Raw genomic sequence first — 23,513 nt, 5'->3', positions numbered from 1 at the left:
TGTGAGCTTGCAGATCTGGCTTGTAGATCAAACTACCCCATGCTAAGCACACCAGCTGGCAGTGTGGGTGCCCGCTGGCAACGTCGATGGGGAGACAATTATTGATACCCCTAGCAATGTGGAGAGTACCGAATGTCTACCTTTTCTCATGAGATAAGATAAGCCTTTATTGATCCGCTCCCCGCTAACGTTAAAAATTGTCCCGCTCCGCTCGGCTCACATGCTCTGGTTGATTGCAAATCTTGCATTTGCAATATACAGTACCATCGTTTTGTGCCTTTTATTAATATTTAATTATCGGTACAGCCACAGTTTAGGCACCGTTACAGTACCCTGCACTGAGTGGTTCAGTGGTTAGTGACACATACAAACACAGACAGACACCTACAGAACGACGCCAAAAAGGTGGTATTTCTCACCAGTGGGTGTGTGAACTCGGGAGTGTGGTCATTCTTGTCTGTGATGGTGATGGTGGCCGTAGCTGTTCCTGTGAGGCCCACCTCACTCCCTGCCATGTCCTTGGCAACGATTTCCAGCTGATATGTTGTAGTGGGAAGAGTCTAGAGGACAAAGAGAGAAATTCACAAACAAAGAGAACACTAACACAAAATAATAGCAGGTGGGCATTCTAACATTTTGCCATTTTAACAAGGGTTCAGGAGATGAAGGAACCAAGATAAATATGTTACAAAGGGGTGAGACCTACAGGGAGGGATACCAGTCAATGGCTGCTATCAGCAGCACATGGTCTGATATCAGCATGGTCCATGGAGGACAGGAATCGAGGTAAAGAGTAAGACACAATAATTAACACATTGCCTGCCAGAGTTTTTTCAGATTTTTAGCTGTTGTCTGCCAGGGTTTTGCCATGATTTTGGTACCTGTTCGCGTAGCCACAGATTTTTTTCCTCCAGTATGATTGATCCCGAGATGGTTTCTAATCACAGATGAGATTCAGGTGTGGTTTCACAAATGTCAACGAGGTCATTTTGACCTCGTTGACATGTGTTGTTTGATGTTTCAATATAGCTCAAAACCAGTAGTTTTAAACCAAAAAACAAAGTGAATTGTTTGTCCGTTTGAATTTTAACATTGAAGTGAATGGAGCAGCAAATCTTCGAACATTTTTAGCTCCTAATCTGTTCGTAATTCGACAAGGGTTGAAATTATAAAAAAATTAAAAAAAAAAAAAAAAAAAAAAAATTTGAAAAAAAAATTTTTTTTCCCCCTTTTTTTCCATGACGTATATATACGTCTTTGGCGGACAACAGCTGATAATTAAAATACGTATATATACGTCATTGGCAGCCATTGTGTTAAAGACAGTAATGATCAGAGCAGCTTCTACATACTGCGTGAATAACTACACACACGCACACATGCACACAGTTACACAATGATACTGTAATGTACCATACAGTAAGGAACTGAAAGAGTTTCATTGCTGTGATTATCAGAGGAGATAGTGGTGGGACAATCATTATTAGATGAATGACTAGCTGAGATCAAGTGAATTAATCCACTCATCACACAAATCTAACACTTCATTGGCACATTTTTAATTTCTCTAAGTCCCCAACAAAACTTCCACAACAGACCACTACTGAGCCTAAAAAATAGAAATGAAAAGAGAGAGAAGTTAGGCGATGGCATCCTCTCTAAAGCTATGACATTCAAAGATAAAAGTATCAAAGTACTACTCTCAGTTTATGTTCATCCGTGTTGAAGAATCCTTGCTGACTGAAGCTGTTTTGCTTTCCTTAAAAGTGTCTTCCTCAGTACTTCTGGACGTAGAAGATCAAGGCTTCTGGGTCTTGTCTGAAGAGACAAGTCTTTTTTACTGTCAGAATTTGTATTAATCTTTATTTGAAAGTGTCGCCTTTGCCATGCCTCAAAAAAATTAATGTAGAAAGTGTGAAAATGTGAAACTTAACACCTACGTTATGTTTTTATGACTGATTAGACACTGCCTTTGGCCGTTAAATGAACCTGTTAAAGAGCTTAATACAAAGTAAGCCACCCATATAATACTTAGCCCTGAGAGCACAAATAATAAGATTGCACTTTTATTTTCAATCCATCTGCTAAGTGCTACACAGAGAGTAATTCCTGATACATTACAACATTGTACCTGAGGTGACAGTGGTGCAGACAATAGTTTTCCTGACATCATATTGGTTTTCCAGCAACTGTACTCCCACCAAACAATAACACAGTTGAAATATGGTCTAAACACAGAGAGCAGATAGCATTCATAATGATCATTATACAGCTATAATCATTTGTTGCAATAATTCAGGCTTAACCCATTTAAACCGGGAACGCATCTGTGTAATACTTTAACCATTATTTCATACTTTGGAAAAAATTGAAAAAATGAGAAAATGTGTGCAAATCTTTGAATACATGTTTTAAAGCAAACATTTGTAACTCAAATCTTTGCTTCTGGAAGTCCCTGGAACAACATATTTTAAAAATATTCAAAGATTTGCACAAACTTTCACGATTTTTCAAAAATAGCAGATCTACAAGCTCATAGCACGGCTGTAGATCTGCTATTTTTGAATGGCCAAATAAATTTAAAATGACACAGATGCATTCCCGGATTGAATGGGTTAATAGAAATGATGCTTATGACTAAGATGAGGCAGTGGTGGTAAAGCTAACATTTATCTGTCCTCTGCAGGGCTCCTCTCACCACTGGGGTTGTTAACTGTCACATGTTTCATAAACTGCATCCATCTGTTTTACTGCATCCATGCTCCCAGTGGTGGACAAAGTACTCAATTCCAGTACTTGAGTCAAAGTATCGATACTCCTGCTCAAATATTACTCATTACAAGTGCTTTTTAAAAAAATACTTAAGTATCGTCGGTATTCAGAACGTATTACAAAGGGAATTGCTGTATCGAAATGTGTACAAAACAAAATGAATTAAATTAAATAAATGAAATAATTTTAATTAATACAATGAAAATACAGTAGTGAGCTTGTAGATATTAGAGATATCTGCTATTTTTTATCACTATTTGAAATAGGTGCTTAATTCATAATGTAACTGAGTCAGTTATTTTAGATTTGAGCTATGACCATTAATTTATACTTGGGCTGTTAAAAAATGCAGATATACAAGCTCATAGTGCCACGCTATGAGCTTGTAGATATGCCATATGCATTTTTTAAGACATGCTATGCATGTTCAGCACCATGCATAGTATTTTGTAAGCACAAAACAGAACTCATGAAGAGGGTTCCATTCACGTGTGTGTGTGTGTGTGTGTGTGTGTGTGTGTGTGTGTGTGTGTGTGTGTGTGTGTGTGTGTGTGTGTGTGTGTGTGTGTGTGTGTGTGTGTGTGTGTGTGTGTGTGTGTGTGTGTGTGTGTGGGTGGGTGCGTGCGATGACTTCTCTCTTCATTGATACAAGTACATGTAGCACTGGATCTGACCAGAGGCTGAAGAAAACGTCAGGCCGAAGAAAACGTCAGGCTCTTTTTAATTAACATTATCAACTAGAATGATCCTTTAAAGGTACAGAGAAACAATTAATTGAACTGAAATATTGAGGTAAAGTAGGGAGGGACATAATGTCTCATCCAGTCACCATCGTGTACTGTACAGTATGTAAATTACAGTACAAAGCAGTGCATGGCTTTAAAACATAATAATTGAACAACATGCACCAGCAATTCCCTAAAGTCGCTCCTGGCTATAAACATGAAAGGACAAATACATTTGAAAAACTGCACCATGCTAATATGTTCAACATGAAATGAACTTAACCGCTCTTTGAACACTTCATCTGCTCAGGAAATCAAGACGTCCTTGGTAAACGTTGTCCTTTCAAGCAGCTCTCCCACAGGAACACACGCAGGGACAGAGAGACACTGAACAGGTGTTTCTGTCAAGAGTGTGTCACAAATAGTGTCTGACAGAGGTGTCCCTCACAAGCAGCTCCTGATTTATCAAACGCTCTGCTCTCTACGCACACGCACACTAAAGCCTGATTTAGCCCCGAAAATGTGCAGATCTAAATGCTCACAACGCCTTGCACTGCAACGTAGATCTGCTATTTTTATTGCACGACACCGGCGCGCAACCAAGAATAAATCAGACATACTGTAACTGCATAACCCTGCAGGTTCCCAGAGGATCAGGGCTGTGGGACTCCTGCAGTCTCAGTGCTGTCTACACAGGTTGAACTTGGCCTCCTCTCTTGCGCGACATCTTAATGAGTCTCAACTCCTATCTACACTCCCTGACTGTTCACACTCACTCTGGGCTCCATGAGGTCCATGAGGAATATAGTCCCCAATGTTTTTTATATCATTGAGGAAGTCAGTTTTCTGCATTCTGTTGGCTTCGGAACAACAGGATTAAATAGGAATACATTGAAGTAATAAGGATTCTGTCTAATGTCTACATGCTGTACTTACCCAGTAGTTCAATTATGTACATTTATCAGCAGGCAAAACAGCAATGTAAGAAATTATGCCCCATAACATGGAACATAGGTACGGATGATGCAGCATCAACAATGCACGGTCACTCCCAACAAGTCATTATTTCAAAATCATTTCACATGTGAAGTATTATGTTTTTATATTTTCTCATACATTTATGAATCAAATGAAATGTTGTTGGAGAAAAATCCACCATTATTCCTTTGTTAGGTAAAGTATCAACTAAATATAGCCTACAAATTAAAAGCAAAGACGTATTGTGAGCGGGGAAAGTGTGAACATTCTTGTCAAAACTTTGAAGCTGGATGACCTTTAATTTATACAGGCAAAACGTACTGTAGTAGACATTTGCTTAACCCATGAAAAACCCCAAAAGCATCTGTATCATTTTCAATTTTAGCTATATACATGTAGCACATTGGTTGGCTATTCAAAAATAGCAGATATACCACGTGCCGCGCTATGAGCTTGTAAATCTGCTATTTTTGAAAAATCAGGAACATTTTTGACAAATCTTTGAATATTATATATTCTTTAAAGTGATCATTTTTAACTCAAATCTTTGCTTCTGGGGGTCCCTGGCACTAAATATTTTGAGATGGGTGCGGCCAAATACATATAATTTTGGGGGCCCTTGACATGAAAAAGTCTTGAGAACCCCAGATTTTTCAGAAAACTGTTGAATCAGCCTCAGGTCTTGGGTTAATTTGAGTCATAAAACATGTCTCTGCACCAGTCTGCCCTACCACACTGGTTGTCAACGGCATGAAGAAATGCTTCCTGCACCCACTGTGTACCTCTTCAGACATATGATTAATCACCTTGACAATCTTTAACCCATTAAGACCTGAGGACCGATTCTAAAAATATCTTCTAAATCCTAACCGTTTTCTGAAAAATGTTGCTATATCAGCGGTGCTCAAACTGTTTCATGTCAAGGACCCCCAAAATTATGTGTATTTGGCCGCTGACCCCCATCTCAAAATATTTTGTTCCAGCGACCCCCAGAAGCAAAGATTGGAGTTAAAAATGTTTGTTAAAAAAAATATATCTATTCAACAATTTTGTCAAAAAAATCTACAAAAATAGCAGATCTACAAGGTCATAGCGTGGCACGAAGTGACACGCTATGAGCTTGTATACTGTATGTGCTATTTTTGAATAGCCAAAGTATCAAATAATGGTTAAATTGGTTAAAATATAGCTGAAATCTAAAATTACACAGATGCTTTCCCGGTTTTAATGGCTTAATTACAGTGAGGCCCTTATCGGGACCACAGCAGTCCTCGCAAATGATCCATTTCTGTCATCAACTGTGAGCGTTCACTCACTAGAGCAAGACAGGAGGAAGAGACCGAAGAAAGGGTTCCAAACAGCCGCGTTGACACCTTCCATCTGTGGTGTGCTGTTGTATTACGTTACATACAGTGTGACAGTTCACATGGTATTTTATTTTATTATAGTTTGACCTCGCAGACAAATGGTGCTAAATAGTTTGAATTTTCTTCAGAACACACATTTTGCTGATACTCCTACAGTACATATTTTTTCCTCCAAAACGACAACGTGCACTAGCCACACAGTCATGATATCCGCACTGTGACAAAAATCTATTAAATATTATGACATACATTGATTATGAAACATTGTTACATGCAATAATATAATTTCTGCCATCCAATGCTGCTATACCAAACAGTAACTGTTTGCATTTATTCCACCACTCAAACAATGCCTACGTGTTTAGGTCAACTGCTCCAAGCTTCAATTGTTTACAGATCTCTATGGTTTAATGTACAGTAACATTATTATTATTAACATTAGTTATGTGTTGTTGCATGTCACCTTTTTTTAAGAATTGTGTTATTAATAAATATTAATATAATATAGTAGTTGGGGTCAAAACAGTGTTTGTGAGACAGCTTGCCATTGAGGATGTGAAAAATCCTGTGCTGCATACAGTAGTTCCCAGTTATATCATATTATTATTAGCTGTGATTTTTTCCAATTCAATATTTTGTTGATGTTATATAGATTTTGTTTACTTCCTTTTCTGTAGCACAACCAATAAGACCCAGTATTAAAGGGCATGTGGATGTAATGCACAAAAGTGAGTCCACCTCAGCTTCCGAAGAGAAATCCATTCTCAGACCTTATCTTGTCCTCTCACTGGGACACCCGTGCCCATCTCATGAGCCTCATTTATAAAATGATCATATCTCTATGTCCATGTCAGATTAGACATGAATTAATTTCTCACTGCTTGTGTTGTGTACTCTAGGAACAGGAGTGCACATCCTCAGAACTGCAGAGAGGTGTGCTCTGCCTTTATGAGCAACCTGACTGGCATTGTATCAGGTACAGGCATGAGGAAGTAAGTCAATATCCAAACCCAATGTGTTTTCAATTAAAGACATGATGAATAAATTGTAGGGCTGTCACGTTGACGATTAATTGTCACTCAAATAATTGCGATTAATTTCTGTTTGTCTTTTAGGCTTCGTAATCAAATATTGCACAGGGCAGATATGACAAATAACTGAAATATACAAAGATATAATTTTATACATTTACATTTTTTTTGTTGAAAAAGCAGACATAGCTGATCTACAAGCTTAAACACGTCATGAAGTGAAGTGTTGTAAGCTTGTAGATCTGCTGTTTCTGATTTTTTTACGTATTTGAAAATGTAAACGATTATGCAAAAATAATTGAGATTATCTCAAATAACTGTGATTAGACAATTATTTAATAATTGTGACAGGCCTAATAAATTGTGTGGCAAATTTGCAAACATTAACTCAACCTTGGCTGTTCTTGCGGAAAGAGGTTGTCAACTACTGTATGTGTTTAGAAGAGAAAGACTTTTCAGAGACAGGAAATCGTTTTTAAGGCATGGTGGCTATAAGGGACCAGATGTCTAGAACAGAGTTTGTGTGTGTGCGTGTGTGTGTGTGTGTGTGCGTGTCATGGCGGCAACAGGCAGCAGCAGGTGAAGGCTGGCGCACACCGTTCTAAAGATATAAATATACACCCGTTGTAAATGCCACCGTTAATGTAGTCTGTTGCAAAGTAATGTTCTGCAACTCGTTTCAATCATGTGTGTGTTGTGTCAATGATAAGATCTACCCCCTACAAACAAGCACTGAGGAGTGGCATAATCCAGTGGTTCTCAGCCTGTGGGTCGGGAGCCACAGGAGGGTCCGCACATGATTTTGGGGGATCCCCAGATGATAGTGAAGTGACAATTTAAGGACTTTTCAGACTTTTCAGACCTTTTTAATACCTCAAAAAAGAAAGAAAGAAAATGGAAAAAAGACCATTACTGGATCAAAATTAATCAACAAACTATACAATAAAAACTGATCAAACATTGGCCAAGTTGTCAAATAATATAAGAAAGAGGCAAACATTGTGAAAGGTGTTGTGAGCTTGTAGATCTGCTATTTTCACAATATTTATCTGTGGAACCGAGTAAAACTATATGTAATGCCTCAACTCCTGCATTCCAAGTGCTTGGCAGGGTGGGGGGTTCCCAGTTCAAATATGATTTTTTTGGGGGGTCCCCAGTTTAAATATGATTATTTTGGGGGGTCACGGCCTGAAAAGGTTGAGAACCACTGGCATAATCTGCAAACAAACATGGGCTGTCTACGATCCAACCCTGGACTCGACGGGTAGAACAGCTCCGACACAGCGTTTTCTGGGCAACTGACTGAACATCAATGGAATGATATCCAAACAGCAGAGAGAGTGTTCAGAGAAACGTTGGACACAATGAAATCGCAACAAAAACGTTTCAATCTGCAGACCCGGGAAAGTGAATGAGACTAATTTCACTTCTCAACTGAGTATTTTACAATATTCAGTGGACAATCATATGGATTGCTGTTTCTAAAATACACAGCACGTATTCTGAAGAAACATCCCATTACTGTCCAATTCAGGATACAATCCATTTGGGGCTGCACAAAGCCCAAATTCCAGGAAAATAAGAAGCAATTAATTAATTGAACTTCCCTCTTTGGGGCAACACAGAAGAACAATAGCAATCCAAATCATCCTGAATAATAGCAAGTACCCCCCCCCCCCCCCCACACACACACACACACACACACACACACTCACACATACAGTCCTATTATGAGATTAATGTCAAGGGCAAGGCCATTATCTCATCAGTAGCCCCCCTGGTCTGACTCGATACCATCATGTGAACCAGAGTACACTGCGCACTAAATTACAAAGGAAGTGGTGTACGAAATGCTCAAAGGCACAAACTCATAGGGGACTTTAACAACTGTTTTGAATGTATGTCTGGAGAACAAGAGAGTCCCTGACTAATAGAAAGGATAACATCCCAGACGACCCGACTACATGGAGAGACATAATATCCCTCCTTCCGACTGTGTATAAGGTGTTCATGAAATGCATCCTGTCTCGCACACAACCGTGGCTAGTGGAAGCTAATATTCTGTCCACAAAGCAGAAAGCCAACATAGAGGCAAGGAATGAATGAACAAATGTGTTTTCGAGTCCCGTTCCCAACGGTCTTTGCTGCATATCTCTCCCCATCTCTCCCTGTTTCCTGTCCATCTATACTACAGTACAAACTATAAACAAAGGCAGAGAAAGCCCAAAAGAATATCTTAAAGACCCCAACAGAGTCCTCACGCGCCACGAAACGTACAACTACCTTGGTCATAAATGTAACAACGGACAAAGCAAGTGCACAAGATTGTCACAGAATACCACTCCTCTGACACTGGTTGAAGCTGGCAGGTGGGTAGGTGGCTCTGTCAAAAACAACAACACCTCTTCTCCAACGTTCATATACAGAGGAAAGTACTGTATGACATTAACAACAGAACTGTATAGCGTGTGAGAGAATGGTTTGGCCTAAACCCATGATGTTAGCACATGTGCATTGTTCATGATAATGTCATATCACTCAGCTCTCACAAACTTCTTTCACAAACTGCACACCTAATAACATTGGGCCTCATGCAGCAATAAGTTCCTAATGTTTCCTCTTACATTTCTTCCTAAGTGAATTCCTAAGAGAAGTCAAGTCAGATTCATGAAACGTTCTTAAAAGGCAGAATTGTTCGTAACTTATGTTCTTATGATGATGAATCCCAATCCTTGTAACTTGAAGGGGTGTGCCAGTAAATCCTAATTACCATAGGTAGCCGCCCCACCAATCCCCATATAAGGCATGACTGCATGGCCCTGCCTGCAGTCACACCTGTGTGTGTGATTGCTGCTCACAGAAATCTCAGGAAATCACACAGAAATAAAGTTGAGAGAATGAAGTAAAGAATAACTAAACTAAAGTCTAAAGACGGTTGAACGCCAGATTCCAAACATAAAAATAAATAAATGAATAGTTCTGTGGAGGTATTTCTGAAGTGATCAGCAAATCAGCCGGGGGAATATAGCCGATCTACAAGGTCAAAATGGCCACTAAATGGGACGCGTTGTGAGCTTGTAGATCGGCTATTTTCAAACAAAGTATAAAATAGGGTTAAAGTAATTAAACTGTTCCTCGTTTGCTGTGGACCCCCTGGAACTCCCTCAAGGACCCCTGGGGGTCCCCAGACCACACTTTTGAGAACCTTTTTTGCTCTAAAATATTATTGTAATTTAAATCCTATATTATTCAACTGTAGAATTGAAGAAACTTCGAGAATTCATTATTTTTGCACAAACATGTCACACTTAAGAACTCAAAGGCCACTCTAAGAGTGCTCTCTAGTATGCGTAGATTTCTTCTTAACTTAATTACAAATCACAGCTAAGAAAACATTTGTGAATGCCAAAATCTCTTAAAAAACTTCTTAAGTGGGTCTAAGAACAAATTTGTTCGTAAGTACGGTTCATGAATCGGGCCCATTCTATCCATAGCTACAGATTACACAGAGAGAACTTGATGTTATTAGACCCTGTTTTATTTGCTCATGATGATGTGTGGCTTAGAACTCGCTTTTGTTTCCCAAGAAAGATTTATGTGCTGAAGTGGCCCCTTTTTTTTTTGAGAGGATGATGCACTAGCCATGTACAGTACTGTATCCTGTACCTGTGCAACTACTCCACTCTGGGATTCCTCACTACAGGGATTTTCCAGAGAAATGGAACTCAGTGACAGGTCACGTCTATCGCAGCTGTGTCTTAGCTGCATCCTACAATAATGTGTACAGATCGGCAAAATCTGTGGCCTGGTAGTTTAACACAAGTCAAAGACCACCAAATTGATATGTATTTGGCCATAGACCCCCATCTGAAAAGATTTTGTCCCAGGGACCCCCATAAGAGAAGATTTATAATGTTACTTAATTTTTATTTTTATAGCAGATCTATAAGCTCACAACGCATCGCATCGTGACACGTTGGATTGTCGGATGTAATTGTGATGTCCATGTCAAAAAAATAAACATAACATCCTTGGTGCTTAACAGATTGAAAGTGTTATGTTAATTTACGGGATTGATGATGATCAATGACGTACACATTTCAGCATGCAGTATAGTCAGGTGGTTAGATGCCTTGACGTCTGATGCACAGTGCCATCTGTCAATTTATAATATTTCTTCCTCGTGGGCTTGCCAGCTAATTACATTTCATATACTGTCGCTGCAAGCCAAGCAATGATGATAAGTTATTGTGTTAAGTTAGTATAGTCTATAGTGTGACTGCGTATATTACTAGATGATCTCTGAATCATGGTAAATACTGTTTTAAGACACTAAAGAACTGCTGTATGGGTGTTGAAAGAGGAGAGGAAAATGACTGAACCAAAGAATTCAGCTGTAGGGAATGTGTAATTTAATGCACCACAGTGAAACAAGTCCTCAATTCCATCCCGCAGTGTTCATCAAATGGAGGTACTTAGCCTACCCATAAGGGTAGCCTACTTTCGGGTAAATCAGAAAGTTTCTGATTTAATTTGGTTATGGAATTTACCCCACGTTCATAAAACCAGTTAAATCTGGAATTAACAAACTGTACATATATCAAATAAGAATAAGTCAGTCTATGTATTGATTGTGAATTACCTTGATTCAGTGCACGTATTGTTTGTGAATCGCATCGATTGTAAATTACATAGATTCATTGAAGGTATCGATTTTATATTACTTTGCAATGTTGCCTCATCAGGTCAATTAGCAGGTGGACGATCAGCCGTCCCTCATCTCTCTCTGACGATTGCAGGGTTAATTGAGGTCAAGGTTGGGTTTAAGGCTGCAGTGAGTCAGAGCCCAAAGAGAGAAGCAGGACTAATCCAATCAGGTGCTTCATCACACCATCAATTACACACCAGTTAGATGGAGACTGGGGAAATAGCCCCCATTATTACCACGTGTGTGTGTGTGTGTGTGTGTGTGTGTGTGTGTGTGTGTGTGTGTGTGTGTGTGTGTGTGTGTGTACGATTGCCAACCCTGCGCCTGACACAATCAGCACTTTCAAAGCCCATCTGGGATCCTTGGCATGTCTGCATGTGTGTGTTGTGAGCCCAGGTGTTCCTGTTTAAGTGTTAATTAGATTAGTGCAGATCAAACAGGGTTGGTGTTCACAGGGGAGTGTGGGTGTTGGGGGCTTCCCACCGGGGCCACAGGTCCAAATACTCCTCTTTAAAGACGGGGTGCCGTGATTTTCAGTGACCCCACCCCCCCCTTAAAACATAATCATCAGGTATTATGGTTATACTAGGAGGAAGATGTTTTTTTTTAAAAGTGTACAGGAATTGTTAAAATTATGTTTTACTAGACCATACCCGGTGAAGGGCGCAGGCGAAAGTAGTTGCAAACTTGGGGTTAATGCACGTCCTGTCGCGCGGTTTCTCCCCCGCGCGCGCCCCCCCCCCTCCCCCTCCTCCTCCCCCCCGTGGGTCCCGTCGCGGCACCCCCCGGCCACCCCTCCCCACGGGCGGATATATATATATATATATAAATCAGCAAACACGGTACATGCTCCCGTCGTCCCGTCGTAAACACACACACACACACACACACACACACACACACACACACACACACACACACACACACACACACACACACACACACACACACACACAGAGATCGTACAGCGCGTTTGTTTAGATCCAAGTGATTATCGATGATAGCGGCAACACCAGGCGCGCGGATACGCGAGTCGCACATACGCAGACTTTTAAAATAGGACTGGGTCTAAAAGTGCGCGCGTGCGTATGTGCATCGTGTTTGTGTGTGTGCGAAAAAAAGTCTGGTGTGTTTACTTTCCACAGAAAGAATTGTAGAGTGGGCGGGGTCTATGGCGCAGCGTGGTGTTGCCATGTCGGCCTACTGTAAGCGCTTTAGTGGCAATATTGGTGGTATTGTGTTTTGGCGTTGGTTGTGAAAGTGCAGGTGGGTGTGGGGACGCGTTGTGAGCTTGTAGATCGGCTGTTTTCCAAGAGGCAAGGTATATGTGTGAAGGCGCTTCGTTTGGCCTTCTTTTCATAGACCTCGTTGCTTGTAGGGTTCGTTTGGTTTGGCCTTGTTTTCATAGACCTTGCTGCTTGTTTCTCTCGCGAAACCTGGCAACGACGCATGCGCAGTTTGATCAAGAGTCCCCCCAAGACACAACCACCCTCCGTGAGGTTACTAGAATTATAGTAGGATGTGGACACGCCTCCAGTTCATTAAGTATACCTGGTTCTCACCTTAGCACCTCCTCCACCACCTTAGCACCACCACCGGTCCTAGTCCCTCCTCCTCCTCATGCCCACACCTGTTGTGTTATGATAATGAGGGGGAGGGTATATTTTTACTATATATAAAGGACTATATATAAAGGGCTGTTTTTCTATTGGCACGTTTGACCCTCAAGGTTTCAGCCTCCAGGTAGAACCTCAAAATAGTCAGAGAATACATAAAACACCATAAAAACACCACCAGGGGGAAGTCCCGACCTATATACATTTGTTCAGTTTGGGGATTTGTCTTTAGAGTCATAATAGAACAATGAACTATACAGTTAGTAAAAGTCAAAATGGTAACTTGGGATAAACTGAGGTAGTAGCTCTGGTCGCTATGTTACTTTCGAGCCGTTCCCCGCACACCCCCGGTAGCCTCTCGTCTCTACCAAAACAAAGACGGTTTTAAGATGTTGAAAGCCTTCTTTCCTTAGTGGGAACACTCGCCGAGCTCCCCACCTCATGTCTAAAATACACTTTTTGGCCAGAAAAGAAAATATTCCACCAGACACCAAAAAGTGTATTTTAGACGTGAGGCTCTGCGTGTTCCCACTAAGGAAAGTAGGCTTTCAACATCTTTAAACCGTCTTTGTTTTGGTGAGAAGCTAAATTAAAGTGTATTTTACATTTTTACTACAAACGGGGAGCCTGCTCTATCGGGGGTGTGCGGGCAACGGCTCGAAAGTAACATAGCATTAAGGAGAACTCCTTCTAACGCTATGGACCAGAGCTACTGCGGTAGATATTATTGTAACTACATAGACTAATGCATTGCTGTACAGACCATGCAGATGGCTCTTGGCAGAAATGTCTGGTCAGTGTGGCATACAGTAAGTAGGAGCAATTCATTGTTCCTGAAAATCTATCAAAGAGAACAATCAACTGAGATATCCAATAAACAATCAAACAATGAAATAAAGCCATCCAATAAACAATTAAATAATCAAACTAAGTTAATGAGAGTGAAAATCTTGCATGGAACTTTTTCTCAAGCACATCGGTACAATTCAGCTTCCTCGAGACAATATTGAGAATACTATGAATAAGCAGCATCCATATTACATTATACATTAAAATGCTACACATTTAAATACGATTGACCATCTTGTCAGCAAACCGTAACAAAAAATGTCTCCTTAGCTTCGCTATGGTTAGTACTAGGAAGAGGACCATTGAAGAGGTTTTCATTATCAATGTTGGACTATAATCAGGGGTGCACATAACTGGTGCGCAGGTGCGCATGCGCACCCAAAATAAAAAATGCGCACCACATCAGGCGACGCGAGGCGCTTTTGCGCACCAACAGCTGGGACAGGAATTTCCAAGCTTTTATTTTTTAGCAAAACTAAAAAATAAAAGCCTGGAGATCGAGGCTAGGAATTTACTTCCTGAAGCCACACTCACACAATCACTCTAAAGCACCCGTCGGCCCCATGTAGGCTACAGCCATTAGGCACAGGGGTAGAGATATGACTCGCATCGCGTCGCCTCGCATTGCCTCGCATTGCCTCGCTGCGTGCACGCAGCCAGCAGCGGCTGTTAGAGGCACTCGTCACCGATGATGAACGCACCGTAATGGTGCAAAATATGCCGTGAACGTCCCAATCTGGCGGATAAAATCAGCGCAGCAGCACAGGGCACCAACCTTGGGGGCTTTATCTAAGAGCGTGAGAAAAAAAAACGGCGAAAATCGGCGGAATTTAGAAGCATTTTTTTTTCTCGCCCCCCCCCCCCCCCCGTTGACAAAACTGTCCGGTGGGCACCGCGTGTTGAACCCCCCCCCCCGTTGACAAAACTGTGCGGGCTGAACCCCCCCCCCCCCCCGTTGACAAAACGGGACGGGCGCCATGCGCACCAAGTCACATGTCCAGGTGCTCTTCTGCGTACCAGACCTAAAAAGTTATGTGCACCCCTGACTATAATAGGGAATGTCATTTATAGAAATGCTGCTCCTTCCACTCTTAAATCCCTATAGACATAGTCTATCATTCTGTCCTCAGACGTATTACTGATAGCTATGGTACTCACCATTTTGATAAGGTGGGTTGGACTTCTCTGGCAGAGAGGTGTAATAAACACTGGTATCTGTTCATCTATAACATTGGTTCTCAAAGTGGGGTCCGGGGACCCCCAGGGGTACTTGAGGGGGTTCCAGGGGGTCCCCAGCTAGATGATGGACAGGAACCAAATGGACCCTTATGGGTCTGTAACTCTGAGTGTACAAATGTACATTTGTACACTCTCAGAGTTAAATTAACATTGGTTTTACAATGTGAATTGGGGTCCCAGAGGTATAAATGCCATTAAATGGGGGTCCGTAGCCTAATGCATGTCAAACTGGGGGTCGTTGAAATTAAAATGGTTGAGAATCACTGCTAGAGAGCCGTAAAAACCTTCTCTTATTGGGGTCCCTGGCTTATCTTTTCAAATGGGGGTCCGCGGGGTAATAAGTGTCAATTAGGGGGTCCTTGACATGAAAGGTTTGAGAACCACTGATCTATAAAGCCCTAGTCAGAAAGCTACCACCTTATATCACAAGTTCACAACAATGCTGGATTGGAACTTTGGACACCATCTGTCTCACTCAAATGACTGTTTTAGGATTAAGGTAGCCTGAGCATGGTCTGAATTCGGAATGTTTAGTATCTGTTTGTGCCCCACATTCTTGTAATGATTTTAAACACATTGTGTGCCACAAACGGTCCGGACCGTTTTTGAGAATCCAAACGAGGAGTGCCGAAAACGGTCCGGACCGTTTTTGACCCAATTCTATTTTTATACGTGGGGCCCACGTGGGCCGCTAAAACGAAACTTTGGGATCATCCAAGGAGTTTCTGAGAAGGATAGGCCGGATGTGGATCCATGTAAAAAATCCTTCGGCCTCGGTCGGCCTTTCCAATGTTAACTCCTTGACTAAAAGCTAATTATCTCCATTTCTTTTTAACGTGGAGGAAGCGAGCCGTTTTCGATCGGCGATTACTCTGCAATGGAGGATCGCATTAGAAATATTATTGTTCTAGGCGTTGGTCGGGACCCTCCGCCGTCTCGCACGCACGCTCTGTTGACATGCACTTCCGCGTCGGGGCTTCTACAGCACGAAACGTATCAACGTAAGTGGATGGAAGAAATGCAGGCACTGAACGTATAATATTTTAATAAACCTCTGGCACCCGATGTGTTAAACACACAAAAACTATGATTACAAAACCTCTCTGCCTCAATGTGTAACTACTTAAAGTAGATGTATAACTTATTGCAACAAGGTATGCAAGAGCAGGCCTAAGCAATCCATTGAAAGATTTACTTGAGTCAGTAGACATTAAATCGAAATAACATTTGAGCCATGCCAAACTCTGATCTAAAAAGTGGAGGCTGACGTGGAGGAGGCAGCTAAAAGCAGCAGCAGAAGTGTAGCAAGCAGTTTGAGGTGCAGACATCTAATGAATGAAGAAAGGATTTAAAGAATTTAAGGAGGAGCCCCCCTGTTGAGAGCGTGAGCTCTGATTGGAGTGTAGAAAAGCGTGGCTGATTTGGTAACGATCAGCAGAGCTGCGATTGGAGTGTAGAAAAGCGTGGCTGATTGAAAACAATCAGCAGACTGACAGCTAATTACAGCTGAGGTGTGTACGACTCCTGTGCCCTCCATAGGGTGGCCATTTGTCCGGTTTTGGGCCGGACATTCCGGATTTTGTCCCATCTGTCCGGCGCATCCTCTGACCAGACGCATAATTGTCCAGCTTTTGAGAGAGTGATTACAGTGTATTGGTTTATACTTACATATCTCGGTAAATCTCCCGTTTCATTGGTATAGATTAGAATATCAACTGGCAGCCAGCGCCTTGGCTATGCATTGCTGCGTGCGCACATTTTGTTTTGTCATAGGCTCTCTCCCAACAGTCACTCACAGTCACACAGACTGAATACTCCTCCCTCGCTTGTTTATGTGGATGCCGGGTCGGATGAAACTGATGCCAAGTAGGCCTACTGTTAGCACTGCAGTTGTAACGCAGATAATCTGCGGTAGATTTGCCCAAAGTTGCCGAAACAGAAAACTTCATTTAGCGAACAATGAAGCAAGGAAAAGGAGTTGATAAAGAAAAGTAGGATTGACGAGTATTGTTCACTTTGCACCGTGTGTTACGCACGGACATGATTGATGTCAGCAAGGGAAAGGTGCCATACAACGGCATGCTTTGACTGACAAGCAATAATAACTCAATCTGAGAAGTGCAGGTACAGTAGGACTACCCTCTCGTCTTTTTTCCACCCTGTCGGACAACATAACAGCAGCAGAGCTATCCAGTACCCTACTAAATGTCCCGAGTCTCCTCTTCTCTTCCCCTCTTTCTCTGTTTTATTTGTTCAGATATGCCAGTATGGATTCGATTTTGTCATCCTCTCTCTGAAGCACTCATATCTCATAAGTTTTATTCATCAGGTGTCAATGTCTGCCTGAGGATGACAATTAGTGTCTATAGCATGCATGCTGCTGGTTATTATCAGCTCTGGCAATAACTGGAGTTGTTATTACAACAATAAATGTGTAGAACAGATCATTAAATCAAGTTCTTGTTACCCAAGGCTACCATAATAATCCTAGTTATGACATTTTAAAAATCATTTTATGACTCCTAGTCCTACAACAGTCAGAGTCATAATCTGTACAAGGATAAACATGGCAGCATTTTGAAATATTGCACTAACATTTAAGAACGGTGTTCTCCTCCTCTGGCAACTTAATAAATAACGTGTTACCGATCAGGGCTTATGCAGATGAAAGAGAGCTGACTTGCACAGTTCCACATCTACTGCAAGATGAATGCTGCTTTCAGACACAGCACTGTGTCTACGGGCTACAGGCTCACAGCGTGACACGGCGCATTGTGAGCTTGTTGATCTGCTATTTACGGTATGTTTGAAGCATTTTGAAAGTGAAAGTGGTTAAGTCTGTCTGTGGGTTTTATAAATAGTTAATCAATGAATAGTATAAAAAAGAGCTTGTGACTAAATAATATCTGGATCCATTGGAACATATTTCCTGAAAAGTAATTTTGGACATACAAGGTTTCTACTTGACAGCAGTGATATGCAGATTAACCCATTCAATCCGGGGTCTCTTTGGGCTCTTAGATTTCTTTGGGCTATTCAAAAATAGCAGATATGCAAGTTCATAGCACCGCACTGAGTGCCGTGCTATGAACTTGTAGATCTGCTATTTCTTTTAAATCGTGAAGATATTCGTATCTCAAATCTTTGCTTCTGGAGTGGTCCCTGGAACAAAATATTTTACAAATGTTCGCTTAAAAGAATAGATATAGCCTATATTAAAAGATTTGCACACATTTTCACGATTTTTCAACAACAAAAAAATTGCAGATCTACAAGCTCGTAGAGCTTGTAAATCTGCTATTTTTTGAATAGCCCAAAGAAATCTAAAAATTACTCTTTCCCGGTCTAAATGGGTTAAACACAATTCACAATTTAGCAAAATGCTCTTATCCAGAGTCAGAATCAGAGTAAATGGCAAGAACCCTGGTCCACAACCGACAGGGTAAATGGTCACATTAGTAGAGTGCAAAGAAAACTCAACTATGTAGCAGTGAGTAGCCTACTTCAACTGAGCAGGCAAATTACTCTAAATACCTCTAGTATTCACTACATTGTTCCCAGTCCCAATCAAGGTTAGGCAGAATTACTTTCAGTCTGCTCAGAACCACTGCAGGACAGGAGATTAGGTCCTCATACATGGAGGTCATCACTAATACAGCAATAAAACACAGAGTAGTCAGAGCAAGCTTGTTCATAAACCTGTGCTCAGCTGCTCACTCAATGGAAGTGCACTCTTTTCTATTCTAAATTGTAATAGTTCAAGTATTTTATTTGTTTGTTTGCTTCATTTCATGGAGTAAAATTCTTGCTGGAGCCAACAGCATGACAAATGAATCAATTCTACCATGGGTGTATCTGTATACATCTCAATAAAACAACAAAAGCAAAATCAAAACACCCCTTTGCACATGTTTATGGATATGATTCAAGTGAGAAGTGAGTTCTCTATAGAGTATAAAAGAGGACGAACCAACGATTTTCTTTTAAAACCCTAATCTCAACCCTAATCTCAAACTAGGGTTGTCCGATATTGGCTTTTTTACCGATAACCGATATACCGATATTGTCCAACTCTTAATTACCGATACCGATATCAACCGATACCGATATATGCGGGGATTACTGTGATTAGGGTAAGCTTAAATTTCATATCACACACACCATATACAGTAAAAACTCCTGTAACTTATTTATAAAGCAAAAAAATATATATATATATATTTTTTTTTTTCAAAAACCGATACCGATATTTTCCCGATATCGATTTTTATGCTAATATCGGCCGATAATATCGGGAGGCCGATAATATCGGACATCCCTATCTCAAACCCTTATGGGAGGTATTTTCCATTCATGATTGTGAGAAAAGTGCTTATACGATTCCAGCCAATTATATTGCTCACTTAAAGACAGAGAACACAGACTCTCTAGGGAGTCCAACATGTTTCATTCACACGTTTCTTTTCTGCTCTGTTGAGGAGTTCTTTCAATAGAGAGTAAAGTGCCATGGCCATACGCTAAGAGCTAAACGTCTTTCGTTCTAATTCTGTCTCACCCCTTCATCTCTCCGCAGAGACTTTTCTCTGAGCGGACAGTCAGAGTGAAAGAATGTATTATGTGCACATGCACGCAACACACACACAATCTGCATTTGTGAGAGATGGGACTGAAGCCCTAGAGTATCTACAGTACTGTTAACTGCAACGTTTTCTGTTTTGACTGTGAACTTCATCGCTGTATCCATAAAACTATTTTATCTCCCATACTGTATGGATGAACATGGTAATATGTTGTCATGACTACAGATGTACGGTGTGTGTGTGTGTGTGTGTGTGTGTGTGTGTGTGTGTGTGTGTGTGTGTGTGTGTGTGTGTGTGTGTGTGTGTGTGTGTGTGTGTGTGTGTGTGTGTGTGTGTGTGTGTGTGTGTGAGAGAGAGGTGGGGGTGGGGTTTGACTCATAATCACTGGTTAACACGTACTCCTGCAAAGACAGTACAAATAAAACACAACAGTAAAGCCCCTTGATGATTGATACTTAATGAGGCTCATGCCTAGTATTGCTGCCACCACTCACCATACCGCTCATTTCCGTTACACGTACACATGCAAACTCCCAGCACAAGCCAGGGAAAAACATTGGAAGCTATCTTAGTAGCTGGCATAAGATAATTGACCTGTCATTAACAAAGCTATAAGTTGGGAATGTTATGACAGTTATGACTGTATTGTTATTTCCACTGACAGTTAGTGTTAGAATCTAATCTAATCCTTAACATTTGAATAATTTGGTTCTCGGGATAAACATGGGAACGCCGTGCCTCAAATGTGGATCTCAGTCTGTGAAGTAAGCCATCTATGACGTAAGTCATCTATAACATATCTATGACGTATGACAACAAATTGGGGCAAAGATTTCAGCCCGATCAGAGCCCTATTGACATCCATTATAAAATAAAAGTTAAAGGCGGTGTAAGTGCTATTATTTTGTTAATATATGCGTTAAATAGCTCTATAGTATCACATAGTGTTTGTTCACTAGTCTCAATAATTTAGTTCAGGTCTATTTCATCCAATCAGGAGGAGCGAGAACTCACACAGGATTCAAGTATTATTGCAAACAAAGACTACATCTACAACCTGTCTAACTTATGTGGTTGTGTCAGGCATCAACACAATAGACGGCATGTTCATCTCTTTAGATACGACTACGGTATGTATCATGCATGGCTACCGTAACAGTATGCAGTCCTTTCATCACAAATGCAGTTGTCACACTGTGGCACTCCTGTTTTCTCTTTGGCTTTCCATTTATTGCCAACGAATTGAGGTGTCACGGCTACCCGTCGCTGACTCTACTGGAGGTGTTAGTGAGGTGCCAACGTTGCTATCAATAGCTGATGTCTGTGAAACACATCCAACTGTACACTCTTTCAGATCCATGGTGTTGAAAGGTGCTGTCACTGGGTGTAATGTATTGTACTCGGTTTGTACTAGTAGAAATAGTAAGTATTTAATTCAGTTAACGCTTAAAATAATTGAATATTGTTGATTGAATTTCTTTACCATTTTGGTACTAAAACAGGGAATCGATAAGGACCTGAATCAATGATCAGAATCGGAATGATAAAATCCTACCAATCCCCAATCCTCAGACTGCACTGCTTGTCTCCTGCAGAGACATCATTAAGTTGCCCGATAAAAACAACACAAAACAATGAATGCATCATTCCATTCAATCCTCAGTAGCAAACTGAGAGAACAAGACCCCCCTTTGAGACACTGATGAAACTACTACCGGTACTGACACACGCACGCACGCACACACACGCACGCTCTCTCTCTCTCTGTGCGAATTATTTTGGCAAAGTGGAGAGTGTACTATTTGAGTACACTGAAACAGTGGGGAACGGTCCGGATGTTAAACAATACAAGTTCACTCAGTTTTCACACATCACTAGTTCTGCTCACTGGGTGTTGCTAGTGATACATGTACTTACTTTCTGACTTATGTGAGCTGAGCTTGCATTTGAACATACATTTGTAGCTGCACTTTGACAATTTACTGGCCCATTACCTGGTACCACTGCATTCTGTATGACAGGATGCTTTATTTGACATCCACCTGATTGGACTCAGCATTATGGAACGTGGAAAGTCTACTTTGTACTCAACTACTGTACTTAAGTATTTTTTTATTATGCTATTTTACTTTTGGTACCGTAAGTATATTTTGATGCCAATACTTTTGTATACTTTCTACAGTGTGGTATTGATCCTTTATTATTTTATTTTTTTATACTTTTCTTTATTGAAGGTTTACAATGACATGATTACACAAAAGTACAAAAACAAACATAAAAGGAGTAAAAAATTAAACAAGACAAAAAACAAAATAAAACAAATAAAATGATAATACTTATTAAGTATAAACTATAACCTTTATGGGTGTGCACACTTTTCTTTTTGCTTCACATCTCTCCTTTTTTGAATTTATACATTAACCATTTTCCACATCTTTTTTTGGAAGAGATCTTCCCTTATTTTCAGTTAGAATGTTACGTTTTCCATGTCCTGAATATGGTATTGCTCCTTTTACTTACAAGTAAATAAGTGAGTACTTCTCTGAGAACTTTTTCCACCCCTGCTATTATGTAAATGGTCTCCAGCAGCATCTGCTTGACAGCAGGAGGAGAATACAGATGCAGGCAGGTTGGTATTAGAGATGCTGCTCACGTCTTCCTACTGAACAGCTACAACATGACCACACCTACAGCAACTACAACACTTCTCATTCTTCAACTGGATTGATTCTCACCAACTACTCGCAATCTGACTCATCAATATCCACAATCACAGGGAATCGAGTGTTGCTAAAATAGCAACAATCTCAGGATTTGTGATTAGGATGACGAATGAGGGAGAAGGAAATAAGTTCACTGGTGTTGAAAAATAACAGATTGCCTTACTTTGAAACTCTATACCATCCTGTTAATGTGAGTCTAACATTAAATTAACACTCAGCATTTTGCTGTGCATTTGGATCTCTGCTAAAGACAATGCAGCTATTTGGTGTACATTCCACTGAAATAGTGCCATTTTCACCATTGAATTGTTGCGACTTATGTTAGATGTGAGAGCACGTAAGTGACAACATTGATCCATATGGATTCCTGCTGAAGAGAACAACGCATGCATGACATGACGCAACCCCATGGAGATGTGAGGCTGTGAGCTGCTTTCCTTTCATGAACATGTCATAATGGTTGTCTTGTTAGGTGTCATCTAATCCCTCAAGACAGATTCAGAGCTCCGCAGCTGAATCTGTCGGCAACTCCCATTACAACATGTAGAGTTGTTGTTATTAGGAATTAAAACAAAGGAGCCTTACCCCTTATCCCTAAACGTTTTTTACTCTTTTGAAAAACATGTTTAAATAGTTCAAATAGATGATCTACAAGCTCACAACGTGTCAATGTAGATTGGCTAGTTGAACTATTTTGAAATGTTTTTTGAAAATAGCAAAATTTGGCTAATAAGTTGCTCTCATGTTCTCTGACAACTGGGATGTGGTTTTCACATGGCTCTTCAACTACAGCATTCCGTTTCCTCTCTTAGTGCAGGAAATGTTTGATTTGTCAGCAGGGTTCCGGCCAACAGGGTAATTTCCTCCCCATCTGTTCTTATGTCAGGTGGAACTCATCCTTTGAACAGGTGACATCATAAAGAGC

The 23,513-nt window shown here is 40.8% G+C and overlaps 1 protein-coding gene across 1 annotated transcript in view; it reads right to left on the bottom strand.

The window, feature by feature from the left end:
* LOC311046665 (cadherin-13-like) overlaps positions 1–23,513 on the bottom strand; it is a 164,491-nt gene that overhangs the window by 29,868 nt on the left and 111,110 nt on the right. Inside the window, exon 8 of the mRNA XM_084059151.1 lies at positions 420–560. Within this exon, the coding sequence (XP_083915277.1) occupies positions 420–560 (141 nt within the window). The remainder of the gene's footprint in view (positions 1–419; positions 561–23,513) is intronic.

This window comes from Gymnoscopelus microlampas, assembly GCF_963454915.1.
Source record: "Gymnoscopelus microlampas genome assembly, chromosome: 6".
Lineage (NCBI taxonomy): Eukaryota > Metazoa > Chordata > Actinopteri > Myctophiformes > Myctophidae > Gymnoscopelus > Gymnoscopelus microlampas.
The sequence above is the reverse complement of the archived record's forward strand: the minus strand, read 5'-3'. Positions and strand labels throughout refer to the sequence as shown.